The 15,519-nt window shown below is 30.8% G+C and overlaps 1 protein-coding gene across 1 annotated transcript; it reads right to left on the bottom strand.

Annotated features, from left to right (window-relative positions):
• Positions 1-3,154: 3,154 nt before the first annotated feature.
• LOC107920291 (plasma membrane ATPase 4) lies at positions 3,155-9,796 on the bottom strand. The gene is made up of 16 exons (XM_041099491.1): positions 9,410-9,796; positions 8,001-8,120; positions 7,671-7,907; positions 6,214-6,975; positions 6,015-6,137; positions 5,827-5,931; positions 5,587-5,731; positions 5,324-5,488; positions 4,989-5,227; positions 4,862-4,894; positions 4,678-4,759; positions 4,416-4,576; positions 4,138-4,311; positions 3,875-4,057; positions 3,622-3,803; positions 3,155-3,524 (listed from the first exon to the last, which is right to left on the bottom strand). The coding sequence occupies exons 1-16, from the start codon at positions 9,455-9,457 to the stop codon at positions 3,428-3,430; spliced, it is 2,856 nt and encodes a 951-aa protein (XP_040955425.1). The 5' UTR covers positions 9,458-9,796; the 3' UTR covers positions 3,155-3,427.
• Positions 9,797-15,519: the final 5,723 nt, after the last annotated feature.

A 15,519-nucleotide genomic window follows, 5' to 3' on the forward strand; every position in this document is an offset into this window, starting at 1 on the left:
GCAATCAGCCTTTAAGTGTGATTGCTAACAACCCCTATTGTAACCTTATATTTCCTTTTTCCCTTGATAAAAATTTAGAAAAGAAACTGAACCAACTCCAGAAGATTTGATATTCACACCCAAATCCTTTATAAAGGCATTTCAATAAGAAGAAAATAAGGAAGATTGAACAGCTTGTTAGATTTTCGATTTTGTGTTCCAATTTGCTCTATTGGTTTGCATATTAAAATAAACAAAAAAAATGGAGCAAATTTCACCAAATTTAGTTCCCACAATTACACTACATAAAAAAGAATCTAGATTCAGGAAATTCAGTCTGATGGATGAATTAAAAAATCAAATCGATAAAAAAAATGGTAAAAACCTGCAATTTAAATTCATGTCCCAAGTAACAACAGCACATTTTTGGTGTGACATGTATCGGATTCAAGCGAAATTTCTTTTTCATATTTCAGATTGAACTTTGGTCTAAGCAACCCAATGTTGTTTCATATCTAAAAACGATAGAAAAAGTTTGAATCTTGGGAGAATATTTACCTTAGATTCAAAGGATTTATCTCTGTTCTTGGTGAGAAAGTAAGGAGAAGTAAATTTCTGGCATAGAATTGAGGGAACCTAACCTCAATGAAAAAGAAAACGTCTGTGAAGATTTTCCCAAATCTGAAAACAAATAAGGTTGGGAAAGAAAATACTTTAAAATGGTAAAATAATAAATGAAAATATGGGCATTTTTGTCTGCAACAAAAGTTAGACTGCTCACGGTGTATAAGCTGGAGCTTTTATCTCCGGTTGGAAATGATGCTATCAGTGAGGTTCAAATCTTCATCTGCAGCTCACTATTGTTTTTCCAAACACCAACACAGTGCAGGGAAAAAGAATATTCCTTCAAAATTCCATCTCACCATGACTGATTTTGCATCCAAAAGAAGCCTAACTCTGCTCTGCTTCTAGTCCTTACCTTTTTAGCATATTTGAAATTTAACTAGATATGTTAATGGGTCGGGTCATTCAGTCTGGCCTGAAGATCAGTCCGAAATGTAAGAGTATTTGGATAAAAATATAGGCTTGAAAAATGGGCTTGGATAAAAAAATAAGGCCTGTTTAAAAAACGGGTCGGGCCTTAGGTAAGGCATTTTTGGTCCAGGTCTAGCCCGGCCCGAATTCACTAAAAGACAAAAAAATTCTATTTTTTAATATTATTTTCTCCCTATCTTGCTACCATCTACTATTTTGTTATTATTATTTGGATATTGTATAAAACTTATTTTATTGTTAATTTTATTATTATTTTAGAGGCATTTGCTTGTTAAGTTGGTGTTATTTAAATATACATATTTTTTAATATTTATTTTCAATTTGTTGAGAAATATTTATTTTGATATTTTTAATATTTTTGAAGTATTATATATATTTTAGAATTATATAAAAAATAATATAAAAATTAATATTTGCGGGTCGGGTCGAGCCCAAAATTTAACATTTTTATACGAATTAGACTTTGGTAAAATTTTAGGCTCATTTTCTAGGCCAGCCCGACCCGACCATGCACACTTCTAAATTTAACCCTATTTTAAATCTCAATTATTCTCAAGAGTTAGATCTTTCTGCTCTTTATATTTCATAACGTCAATCGGATTATGTGAAATTGGAAGACTTTCACGTGTGTAATATTGGTTATATGATTAAATTTTTATAGCCTTTTATAGAGGGTTATTCTCTCTTAACATTATCTGAATTGGGAAATCATTATATTTGAAACTTTGATTAAAACTTTTCAGAGAATATATTCTCTGATTACAAAAATACAAATTACAAAACTATTCACTTGTCTTTTCTTGCAGGGAATATTTCATGTTCACGCATTATTTTGTTGCAGGGAGTCTCCTGTTCACGCATTATTTTGTTGCAGGGAATCTTTTCTGTTCACGCATTATTTTGTTGCAAGGAATCTCTCCTGTTCACACATCATTTATTACAGGGAATCTCTCCAGATATTATTTCTTTTTGGACCTGGTGATGGTTACTGAAGTGGTATCATCTGCAAGATCCACCGTCTTAATTGAGGATGCTGATGATTCATCTTTAGATTCGGATATAATTTAATTTAATGGAATTCTCTTCCCATCGATATTAATTAAACTTCGATTATTAAATGAAAAAAAAATAGAGGGTCGAATCCTTGAGATTAAAATTAGAGGAGATATGAAAAGAGTAGTATAGGGTTTGAGACCGCTGCTATATATTCTAAATTTATTTGAAAACACGTTTTAAATATATTTAATTTATTTGATATACTAGTGTTATTTTTAGATTTTACAATCAAAATTTATAAATATCACTTATGGCTGAGGGTGAAGTAAAAGAATGGGTTAAATCTGCTGTTTGAGGTATGAGTATGGTAATTTTTTTCATATTAGTATTAAAAATAATTCTCTAAGTTTAGTCCTAAATTTAGCAATTATTCATACATTAAAACTTAAACTTGGTAACTTTTCACATATTAGGGCTTGGATTGTTTTTTGGTTTAAGTTTAGTCCTGAAGTTGACAATTGTTCTCACATCAAGACTTGAACTTTAGGATTTTCAACGACTAACTTGGATAAAAAAAAAGTTGAAATCTCGATGTAAGAACATTTGTCAAGTTCAAGGCCTAACTTTAACAAAAAAAAATCCAGACCCTAATGTGTGAACAATTATCAAGTTCAAGACCTAACTTGAAAAAAAAATAAACCCCAAGATAAAAAAATTACGGCTCAAAATGTGATTTAACCTAAAAGAACTTTTATGTATTAAAAAATGCAACACGCGGCCATATTTAAACTCCACATGAGGAGTTAAAATATTACAACATTAGTATAACAATTATCAAATAATAATCCATGGTAATTGTTATTAATATTATTGATATACGGAGGAGATTGTGGTGTCCCAAAACAATGGGCAAAAAGTCATATTTGCCTTTTCGCATTGAGGTCCCAATTTTACATATGAGAGGTCATGTATTATTTTGTGATTAAGGTAATGATTAATAAGTGGTCAGTCTTAGTTTGGGTAGAATACACTATGATGTGAAAGGGAGCATTTCAATTTAGACAATAGGAGAAATAAAGGGATATGAATAAAAATTTAATTCAAAGATTAAAGCATATAAAAATATGTAAATTCGAATGTTTATATATATAGGCAAATATCCAATCCAGTCCCTAAATTTAACCCAATTTGAAAATGGGAAAAGACACCAAGCTTGAGTGCTTGATTAAAAAGCAAGAAACTGTAAAACACGGAACATTACATGATTGGCAAATTAAACCATAGACATGTTCAAATGTTTTTTTTCTTAAACTAAATTACTTTTTTTCTCTTCATCATCTGTAAATGTCAAGGAACTGCCATCCTTTCGTTTTTTCCGGCATAGGTTTCCAGTGTTCTAAACAGTATAATGCTGCTGGATCGTATCGATATCCAGCCCCTTGAGTTTCACCACGGACTCGACGTGCCCTTTGAGTGTATGAAGCTCTCGAAGCCTATAAAACCGACATCAGAAATCCGTGATCGAGTCATAAAATGAACAGTTATAGATTTTAGTGTTAATGAATAAGGCATGATGGGTTAATCTGTTACCTTGCAACTTCGGCTCGTCTCTTGGCCTGCTCGGCGATCTCCGATAACTCCCGGTAACTGTTCTTGTCATTGAAGAGATTAGAAGTTTCCGGTGGTTGAAGTCCGTGCAATGTTCTTTGAGCAAGTGCCCATTGTGCTTCCCTTTCTTCTTTGCCATAATCTTTCTTTGTGGTGAATGCAGTCTGTGATGGAGGCTGGGTTAGTAAATACGAAAGCGACTCGACTAATATGTGTAAACCAAGTATGTATATACCTTGTTTTCGAGTAGGTTGAGCCAAGCTTTTCCGCTTAAGATGTAACGGATGGCGAACTTCATTATATCCAATGGTACGTAGAAAACTATACTGTAGAGCCATATGACACCAGCCCATCCCCAACCAATTCCTTTGATCCTTGCAAATCCCCAGTTTGCATATACAGCAATCAAAGTTGCAACCTATAACCAACACGGGAATCGATTAATTCGATGCTTTACGACTCAGAAATGAGTGTAGGGATATAGGTACGTGTTCTTACAAGCTGTGCAATGATGAAGGCAGTGACCAATAGTAGTCCGGGACGCTCAGCGTACGACCAGCTACGCGATCTAGTTACGAAGATCAGAGCCTGGCTCACAATGCTCACTTGTAAGTATAAAGCGCCCATCATCTCATGGTCTCGTTCTCGTAGAGATCGAACACCGAATTTGTCCTGCATTTTTCGATACAAACTGTTAAGAGATTAAGCTGAAATCAAAAACGAAGTTTGAATACTTTCAGTGGGTATAAATTGCAAAAATTTTCAGCACTGCGTACCGAGAAGAAGTCGGTATCATGCATGACCCAGAAGAATATGACAGTCATCAATGCCAAGTAGCCTCCAAGCACGATTCCAGTGGCAAAAATTTCTTTCAGTTTCCAGCTATCAGGCAAGGGAGATGGCTTGACTCGATCCTTTGAGATTGTCATAATGGTTCCTGGAGTAATATTTGATTCAATTGATGTTAATACTCGGATTTGAAGCATGGAACACGAGAAGAAGATAAGTCATGTGTAAGTTATGTAATAATCTACGTACCATCATTAAGAATGGCAATGATCAAAACCATGAATGGCGAAAAATCAAACTTCCAGATGAGAGCGATAAACAAAAATCCGAACTACAGAAAATCCGAGACAAAAGATCACATGAATGAATCAATACCTGTAGGTTCATGTAATCAATAATTAATTCGTATAAAACCATTTTATCATGTACTAACCACAATACGGATCGTGATCGAAACTGCGTAGATCTGCGAAAGTAAACAAACACGAAAAGGTCATGCATCGCAAAGCATAATGCATATAAATCTTCAGAAATATGTTATAGAGGGGAGATCCACTTACAGTATAGTTCTTCATCCTTTGGAAAATGGCTCTGCTAGTTAACACTGCACTTATAATAACACTCAGCCCCGGTTCTGTGAGAACAATGTCGGAAGCACTTCGTGCGGCATCTGTAGCATCAGCCACTGCAATACCGATATCTGCCTTCTTTAAAGCAGGAGCATCGTTAACACCATCTCCAGTCATTCCACAAATATGCTTCCTCTCTTGTAATTTCCTCACAATTTCGTATTTGTGCTCTGTAAAGTGTGATACAAAGGTTTTATGTTACTCGAGACCCCGAAGACAAAAGAGTTCACATTTGCGAATAGCCAGGATATGTCAAAACAAGTTACCTGGAAACACTCCCGCAAACCCATCGGCCTTCTCAATCAACTCTTCCACAGGAAGGGCAGCTATGCTTGCATCTTTGTCTTGACCTAGCAAAGAAGCAGAAGGATACATGTTCGTCCCCATTCCGAGTCTGCGGCCAGTCTCTTTTGCAATCGCAAGTTGATCACCTGGACATAAGTACAAAAGCATAACTACTAAATTGCTGCAATGAATGAAGTAACAAATGGAATTATCCATTGGTGAACTCGGTTAGAGGATTCATTACCAGTAATCATCTTAACATTCACACCAAGATGAAGAGCTTGGCGAATGGTTTCCGCACTGTCATGCCTTGGAGGATCAAACAGAGGCAATAAGCCGACAAATTGCCATGGAGTGCCGGCGCTTTCTTTTGTTTTCTCCGGCACTTGCTGGAAAGTGTAGGAAATTTGGCAAGTATAAGGGAACATTTTAATATTCAAACTACATAATAGTGATTAGAACATCATGATTTCAAGAAAGAAACCTGTCTGGAAACGGCTAAAGAACGAAGCCCACGTTCCGCAAACTTGTCGATGATAGAATGAACTCTCTTCTTAAGATCTTCTTTTGCATTGCAAAGGGCCAAGATCTGTCAACAGATATGATAAATTAAACGACATGGAGGCCCTTCACAATGTTTATACCATCAGTAAATAGTGATAACAAGGTTACCTGTTCGGGAGCACCTTTGCTTGCTCGATGCCAGTTGCCATTGGAATCAATGTAAGTCAATGCAGTTCTCTTGTCTACAGGATTGAAAGGCAAGAAATGCACCTCTCTAATACCAGCTCTCGCCTGTATGTACAACATATCGAACATAAATATTCCCCTTCGATAATGGGAGCAATATAGAGAAGAAACGGTTATATACCTCCTTAGGGTCGGCAAGCATTCCAACAATGGCAGCATCGATAGCATCTTGATTTTCAGTTCTAGAGGCCCTTGCAGCAAGCAAGACAACGTGCTCCTTATCAGCATCCTTTACAAACACCTCAATCAAGTTTTTATCGACACTCAGCTTGTTGAGCGTCAATGTTCCTGTCTTATCACTGCAAAGGACATCCATACCAGCCATTTCTTCGATGGCGGTCATACGCTTGGTGATAGCACCCTGCTGAGACAGCCTGTGAGATCCAATGGCCATGGTGACAGACAAAACAGTCGGCATAGCAATGGGAATACCACCGATCAAGAGGACCAAAAGATTGTCGATCCCATCCCGGTACTTGCGGTGTTGAATCGGATACATGACAACGATCTCGACCAACATACCAATGGCAATGGAGCAAATACAAAAGTTTCCAATAGCAGTGAGCACCTTTTGGAAGTGTCCTACTTGGTTAGTGCTATCCACAAGATGTGCAGCCTTCCCGAAGAAGGTATGCACACCGGTAGCGATAACAATGGCTTCAATTTCACCCTGTTTACAAGTTGAACCTGAGAAGACTTCATCCCCGGGATTCTTCGTAACGGGAAGCGATTCTCCGGTTAAGGCGGATTGATCAACCTTTAATGGATCGCCTTCAAGAAGACGAGCATCGGCCGGGATGATATCTCCCAATTTGATGCTAATGATGTCTCCAGGAACCAGAATTGCTGCTTCTTGCTCAGTCCATTTACCATCCCTTAGCACCTATAATTTCACAACCATATAAATTCAATAACAATTCCATCATAAACATTAACTCTTAGCCATCGCAAAGATTCTATAATATGCATCAAAGTTTTCATGGGTCAAGTTGATCTAGATTTCAATCAAGTTAATGGATGGTAGTAATATTATACATAGATAAACAAATTCTACAAGGTTTAAAATATAGAACTCAAATTTTGTTCAAATCTACTCATATTTATAAATAATTAACTCAAACTCATTTAGTACAACATATAATATTTTTTAAAATTTATAAAATATATATTTGTTTCTATTTAATATTTAATAATTTTATTTTCACTTTTATTTAATTTGTAAGCATATAAACAACTAATATATTTTTTAATATTTACATTTTATAATATATATATATATAAAGAAAAGAGAAATAAAGTATTATGAAACCGAAAACAGGCTGAGCTGAGTTTGAACGTTTGATATTGAAACGTAAACTCAACTCATATTATTTGTTTAATTTTCAGATTTAAAATTTTTATTCAAACCTTTCAAATGTTAAATCAACCTTCAAATTTAAATTTTGAGTCTTGAACAACTACACTACCACTGCTACTAAACAGCCCAAAAACGAACCCAAATCTCGACATAAGCATCGGAACTTAACCTGAAGCACCTTTCAACCCTATTTACTTAGATGAAAATGTATTAAAAATTACCTTGGTTTTGGGAGCAAGACCAGCCATAAGAGCAGCAGCAGCATTACCAGCATTATTTTCTTCAATAAAACTGATGGTAGAGTTAATCACCAATAAACAAACGATACCGACGAAATCTTGCCAATCCGGCGGCTTCCCATCACCGTTGGCTAAAGCAATGGCCATGATTGCAGCAGCTTCCATGACCCATGACAACGGATTCCACATGAACCCCAAAAACTTGAGAATTTTGCTCTCCTGTTCATTTTAAAGCATAATTTTAATATTTATTATGATTGCAGACGTAATAACCATCGAAATTAAATCCTTAGTAAAGCATCATAATAAGACCTTTTTCTCCTCGAGCTTGTTGGGGCCAAAAATCTGAAGCCTGTTGACTCCCTCGTCTGAGCTTAAACCTTCTCTGGTACATTTCAGCTGCTCAAACACTTCCTCGATGGGGATTTTTTCCTATAAATAAAGCAATTATCCAGAAATTAGAAATTATATTTTAGAAAAAAGCAAAGGAAAATTTTTATTTTTAAAGAAAAAAAAGAGAGGAAAAGGTGGTAAAGTACCTTAAAATTCCCAAACTATCATAAAAACAAATCGCTTTCAAATCAAAAACACAAACAAAAAACCACTTTATTCAGTACAAGTAAAAGATTAAACCGTAGCCAACTGTATAACCGTCTTGTCCTGTCCTCGGGTTTCACATTTTAATATATATTTTCTTTTAGAGATTATTACTTGAGGGTTTGTTTGGATAGAGAGAAAAAAACCTGAAAGAAAATTAAACACCCAGTAGTATTTTACAATTTATTTTTTTATAGTATCAAAATTATATTTTAGCCTATTAGAAATTTTAGGATTACTCCTTTGTTTTCAATATTTTAAAATATATTTAATAAAGTACAAAAATAATTGTTTTTAAATATATTTGTCGCATGGTCAAAAGGTAGCTTCCGGTTTAATAGTACACAGCACATGGGATGTATCAGTTGATTTGACTTTCTTTTCCTTTTTCGAGGAAAATCGGTTTATTTGACCTCTAATATTTCGATATAAAAACATTAGTTTTATAGAAAATTATTTTATTCTTGGATCTAATAATAATTCTAATTATCAGGCAATTATATGGTGTAAATAGCATGTTATAAAGTTATTAAAATAATGATACCATAAAAACTTATGTAGATTGAATCTTAGTTATCAATATAAAGGAACGATGAATAGTTTTAAATAAATATGATCAGATGTTATAATCAAATTATTTAAAAAATTTATATTTTTACTTAAGAACAGAAAATTAAACCAAATAAATACTTCTAAATACAAGCTAAATTAAAACTTAATCAAATTTAATAAATACCAATAGAAATCAAATCAAATGCTATAATTTAAATTGATTTTCTAGATTTTTTTTCTCACCCTTACCGATATTTAATTTTAATTTTTTTTATAATTTTTTTCTCGTAATTTATAAGGCGTATCATGTATCAATTTTTTTTTGGACCTGATGTCAAATAAAGTAAGAGTAAAATTCGCTAATTTTCTTTCTTTTATCAGCATGGCTGACTCAAAAACTTTTCACGGGAAAGTGACAAGGAAAAGCAGACCAGTGTAGATCTCATTTTAAAAAGATAAACAGAGCAAACAAGCTTAACAAAATGTAGAAGACGATCCATTTTAGTAGTCGAATTTTTTTTTTAAATTTAAAACTATTTAAGAAAATACTAGAAAAATAAAAAGACTATTACCAGATCAACAGTCTCGTTCTTGATCTCTTCAAGACTAATACCGGCCATGTTTCAGTTTCCACGACGATCACCACCACCGGCAACGGCGGCTTAAGAAAAAAAAAGAGCACTCGAAATGAAGTAAAACAAAAAAAAAACAAACTCGAGAGAAGAGGAATCAAAAACTCCTGGAATTATGAAATAAATGAAGAGAGAGAGATTGGATTTGAGGTGGAAAAAGTAAAGACCATTGAATGGAACTTTCAGATTCCCGAGAAACAAACAGAAAATAGAGAGAGAAAAGGAGAGATTTTTGTGTATGTTTTTTTTTTTTCTTCTCTTCTGCGTAACACTGAAAGGCTAAGCTTTTTATATACTCTCAAATAAGAGAGAAGATGCGACTTTGTACAATCACATTAAAATTATTATACTAGATTTTTATAATCACAATTTTCCCTATTTAAATGTGTTATTATTGTATTAAAATTCTATATACTAAATTTAGGTCCAGTTGGCAAAAGCGGAATCGCACCCAAATTCAGTCTTATGTAGTTATAATTTGCACCCAAACTTATAAATAAATGTAGTCTAAACTCTCTTGTAGAGGCTAACAAGGGCCCCACTCCCCAAAATTAAAAAAATTATTATTTAAGTTCTTTAAAATTTTAAATTATAAAAATTTGATTTAATCATATAAAAATTATAAAGATATAGACTATAAAAAATTAAAATGTCATTTGGTCCTCTAATATCATTTGAATTCGACAATAGTGAATTTTATTTTTCTCTGCCCGTAATTTTCCCCAAAAGGAGTTTTCACGTAAAATTTGTTTGTTTTATTTTTTTTCTTATTGCTTTACCATCGTTTTATATTACAATTATCAAAGTTAGTTTTTACATTTGTGATTACTCCCACATATTTATATTTGTATTCTGATTGTACTGCACTTTTAACACTTTCTAAAAAATAAATATTTAAAAGAAAGTTAATATTAAAAAGAACTGAATCAATTTTCAATTGAACTGTGATTGAAGTGGCAAAGAGTCTGTATTCAAGTTTTCAGTTTCGATACCCCCTTATAAAAAAATTTAAGATATCTGGCGTACCAATGCATCCAACATTTATTGATATATAGTTATTAATGTTAACTTCTATTATTTGATACACAGACAGGAGAGTTCTTTTAGACTCCACAAATAAGTTGAGAGCGTGATAAGTGATATATTTATTTATGTAATTTTTTTTTGTTATACTCTATTATATATTTGTCAAACCATTAATCCGCTTGTGAAAATTAAAAAACTCGATTTTTTAAATAATTTTATTTATTAATTTATATATATTAATTTTGATAAATGGAAAATATTAATTATACTATCACATATTTATTTTTTAATTTAATTAATACATAAATAATTTTCAAATTTACATTATATTCCTACTCACTTTTTTTTTCAAAATTACCGGCCTGTAATCATGCCTTCACCGAATACTTACTCTGTCAAAAGATATGTTTATGGTAAATCGTTTTCAAATTTTCGATTATTTTAAAATTTTTAGTAAAATATTTTATTAAGATATTTATTAAAGAAATTTTTCACTATTTTTTTTATTTGATGAGTAGTTTAAAAATTTTGTCATATATATCTTTTTAAATATTTTCTCTTTATTAAAGACAGTGAGATATGTTGATTGAGTCTTAGCTTGATTGGTATGACCATTGTTGCCAATGCAGCAGGAAATGAGTTTAAGTGCGCTGAAGCATATTATCCTCCTATTTATGGGATGGAGAGGGGCTATGAGTAATTCTAGATATTATGTAAAAGAAGCTGATATGATTAGAAACATGGGTGAACCAGAAAATTTTTGGAGGCCAAAATTAAATTATATATTTTTACGATAGTAAAAAGCATTTCACCATTTTAATATTTATATCTTTATAATTTTTAAGAATTAAATCAAATTGTTATCATTTTTAGGGTGTAAAGTGCAATTTCATCTTTACTAATTTAAATTTTATAAATCTTTCTATTTTAGAGGGGTCAACGCCCTACCAATCCCCTTAACTATACCCTTGATTAAAACCTATAACGAGATTATTTAAAAAAAGAAATAAACTATATTATATATAGTTCAAGATAAATAATTTATTACAAGATCTTCTACAGCTATATATTTTCTTGCTTTGAACAAATTTTCACTATTGAATGTCTGTACTTACCTATTCTATTTCTCTCCATATATATATATATATAAAAATACCTTATAATTAATCATTTTATTATTAAATTATATGAATTTTAGTTCAGATTACATTTTAGCCACTTATGTTTTAATGTTGCATTTTAGTTACTTATGTTATCGTGTTGTAACATTTTAGTCATTGAGCCCGTTAATTGCTATTAACTGTGTAACGATAAGTTGAAATGGCATGTTAAATCGTCATTTCAAACAAAATTTTCAAGTTAATTTCTACAATCGGTCCTCATATCTTTTTGTTTTGAGCAGTTTAATTTTCTTTATTTTATATTTTTTTAACTTTCCTTTTTTTTGTCCCATTCTCTTCTACTTCTCCCTTGGTTCTCCTCCCTTCTCCATTTCGTTTAACGTAGTTTTTCTATGTTTTTCATTTGTTAAACTAGTTCCTATACTTTTATTTTTTTTTTTGAACTATTTAATTTTTTCAAGTGAGGCGAACTTGTGGACTAGTTTTAAGAAATAAAAAACATAGAAAAATTACATTAAAAGAAACGAAGAAAGGAGGAAAATAGAGGGAGAAGCAGAAGATGATGGAAAAAGAAAAGTTAAAAGAACATAAAAAAAATTGTTCAAATGAAAAAAAAATATAGGGACCAATCGTAGAATTTAACCTAAAATTTTTCGTTTAAAATGATGATTTAACGTGTCACATCAGCTTCCCCTTTCACCGTTAATGACAATTAACGACTCAATGACTAAAATGTTACGACATGATAACGTAAGTGACTAAAACGTAACATTAAAGCATAAGTAACTAAAATATAATCCAAAGCAAACAAAAGTGACTATTTTAATAATTTACCCTAAAATTTATATATTTGATCAACAATCTAATTCGAGGCCATAGCAAAAGTCTATATATATATATTTGTACATTCCAATGTTAGATTTAACATTGAGATTCGATCATGAAGATACTATCATCCCACATTTATATAAAAACCCTAATTTCTTATTAATATCAAACCCTAATCTTAACATCTAATCAATAATATATTTAATAATAAAATTTTAGAAAAAAAATTTAATTCACTCGTGGAAAAAGCATGAAACGACATTCAAAAAGTATAAAACGGCTTTGATTTTGTACTCCACGGTCAAAAGAAACCGTTAACGTGAAGCAAAATAATTTGTTAATAGTAAATAATTTTACTTTATATTTAGTATTTTTAAATACTATATAAATTAAGATATGTTTAATAAATGTAAAAAATAAATAAAGTCTAAGATTAGGTATTATCCGTATAAAAAAATATGAAGAAAAAATTTTCGACTGACAATAAATTTTTTTATTTTTCATTATATTATTAAATTCACGTTTTAAAATAAAAAAGTTGGAGTAAAATAGAAGTTATGATATTTATATGTTTAAAAATACTTATAATTTAATAAAAATAGTGATGATTATTACGCGTTTAAAAATATTATAATTTAGTTTACAATTATTAGTTAAAAAATATTGTGCTAATTTTAAGATAGAATGATTATTTGAATAGGATTCTAAACATTTTAATTATTGAATAATTAATATATTAGAGTTAATAATGTTAATATTGTTTTATATTGTATGTTGAATATGTTAGAAATGTTACGTTAATTATCACAATTAAAAATATAATATTTAAAACATTCGATTAAATATTAAACGTGTAAACTCATATGCAAATTTTTTGAATGATTTCATTATAGGTTCTGATCATATCTGTCCCTTTTTAAGAACATATCTAAAACTACTCATAGCTTCTCCCCAACCCATAAATAGGAGGAAAATGCGCTTCAGGGCACTCGAATCCACTTCCTTATGTATTGACAATAATATTCATGCCGGTCGAGTTAAGACTCAATTGGCTTTGTTCGAATGATATTAAAGTATTTTTAAAATATAATATACATACATTAATAATTTATGTATTTAATATTAGAATGTCATGCATGTAGGCATTAATAGGCATTAATTGAGACATGTCAAGGTTAAAAAAAAAAAACAGTAGGCGATTGCACATGGAAGCATAATAATAATAATAATAATAATTAGGATGCATGATTATTGCCTATTTATTCTATTTTTTATTGGTTTTTTTTACATATTAATATTTAAGTAGTTTTTGATTATATAAATAGAAGGATAATGCGTTTCAATGAACTTAAATCTACATACTCCTGCATTAATAACAATGTCCATACCAATCGAACTAAAATTCAATCGACAATTGAAATATATTTAATTAAACATGTGACCAGCACGACTCTCACATATTTCTGGAATACGTAAACATAAAACAAATTATTATTAAATAGATAAATTATATTATAAAAATATATATTTTTATTTAAAATAACAATAAATAATAAACAAAGTACTACTTGGAGGTAAGTTGACTTTGGAAAGGGTAAATGTCCCTAATTGTTCCAGATATTGTCCTTTCAATTTAATTAAATAACACATAATAAATGTTTTATTTTTGACCCAAATCCTTTAAAAAATTATTTCAAGTCCTTTCGAACCACTGTAGGGGCTAAAATATAATTAATAGAAAAGATGCCTATTACCTCTTATTTAGACAACGACATTCTTAATTTGTTATTTAATGCTAGTTTAGTTAATTAAGTTTATTTTTATTATTTTAAAGTAATTTTTGACTCGAGGTTTTCTAAGTATCGTTTGTTAAAAGCCGATGAACTTCTTAACAGATTCGATATTGTGTTATTGGTGAAAAGAAATAATTTCGCAAATAGGTATTGTGTCATTTTTTGGGGTAAATTACATTCGAGGTCATTAAACTATTAGTAAATTTATGTTTTAGTTACTTAATTTTAATAAGTTACAAAATGGTCAATGAGTTATTAAAATTGTTATTGTATGGCCTTTTCTGTTTGCACCATTGGCACCAATTGAAAGCTATTCTTCCCATTCTTTTTTACAGTTCAGTTTTTGTTATGAAACAATTTTAAACTTTACGAATCCGCAAACCAAAATTCAAACAATCTTTTTTGGAACGAGCCTCGGTCCAACCCGACTCGACCCGTGGACAACTCTAGGCTAAAGATGAATCATAAATTATTGAGAGAGACAAAATGTAATTTTACCATTATATTAATTTATAATTTCATAAACTTCAAAGAAACTAAAAAGTATATATATCATTTTTTTTTAAACTTGTCAGGTCACCGGTTCATCGATCCAACTAGTTTTTTGGTAGGCTCGTACTGATCTAAACGATTCAAAACCACTTTCCGAATCTAATTGGTCCGACTGAGTAATCTAATCTGATTCAAACAACATTAATATTTACTATTTTCTAAAGGGCCAAGTTCACTATCTGCCCCTACCCCTATTTTGTCTCATGTTCAAATTAACCTATACTACATCAATTATCAATAATAAAACTCGAACATAAAATCTCGAAAATTTCATAACTACAACCTTATTTAATACAAAAAAATGGTGAAATGATGTAGTAGCATGCATTATTCATGTGAAATGTCAATTATTTTCCATTTAAATATTGATTATCTTCCCCTGGCGTGGGTTGTGAGCTTGCACTCACACTCGCTATTGCTTGATTGGAAATTGATAATATTAAATAATTTTTATTTTTTTCTCTAAAAAAGTCAAAATATGATAAGAAAATTATGAACCACAACTGGGATTTTTTTTATAATAATAATATTAGTACATATATATTATATATAATTATTGAGGAGGCTAATGATAGAAACAAAGGGTTTGACTTCATATTGCTGATTTAATTAGATGTTTTAGTTATTATACATTATTAACCTAATCTAATATTTATTTAATTTACTGCAAAGTCTTCTAGGGTGAAATTAGAAAAAATTGTAATTTTTACGATAATAAAAACATAATTTT

The sequence above is a fragment of the Gossypium hirsutum genome, chromosome D08, assembly GCF_007990345.1.
Source record: "Gossypium hirsutum isolate 1008001.06 chromosome D08, Gossypium_hirsutum_v2.1, whole genome shotgun sequence".
In the NCBI taxonomy this organism is placed as follows: domain Eukaryota; kingdom Viridiplantae; phylum Streptophyta; class Magnoliopsida; order Malvales; family Malvaceae; genus Gossypium; species Gossypium hirsutum.

Coding starts and splice junctions, on each gene's coding strand:
- LOC107920291 (XM_041099491.1), bottom strand. CDS start 9,457: ATGGCCGGTATTAGTCTTGAAGAGATCAAGAACGAGACTGTTGATCTG. Junction 7,908..8,000: donor ACAAGCTCGAGGAGAAAAAG/GTCTTATTATGA, acceptor TAAAATGAACAG/GAGAGCAAAATTCTCAAGTT. Junction 5,732..5,826: donor CTTTAGCCGTTTCCAGACAG/GTTTCTTTCTTG, acceptor TACACTTTCCAG/CAAGTGCCGGAGAAAACAAA.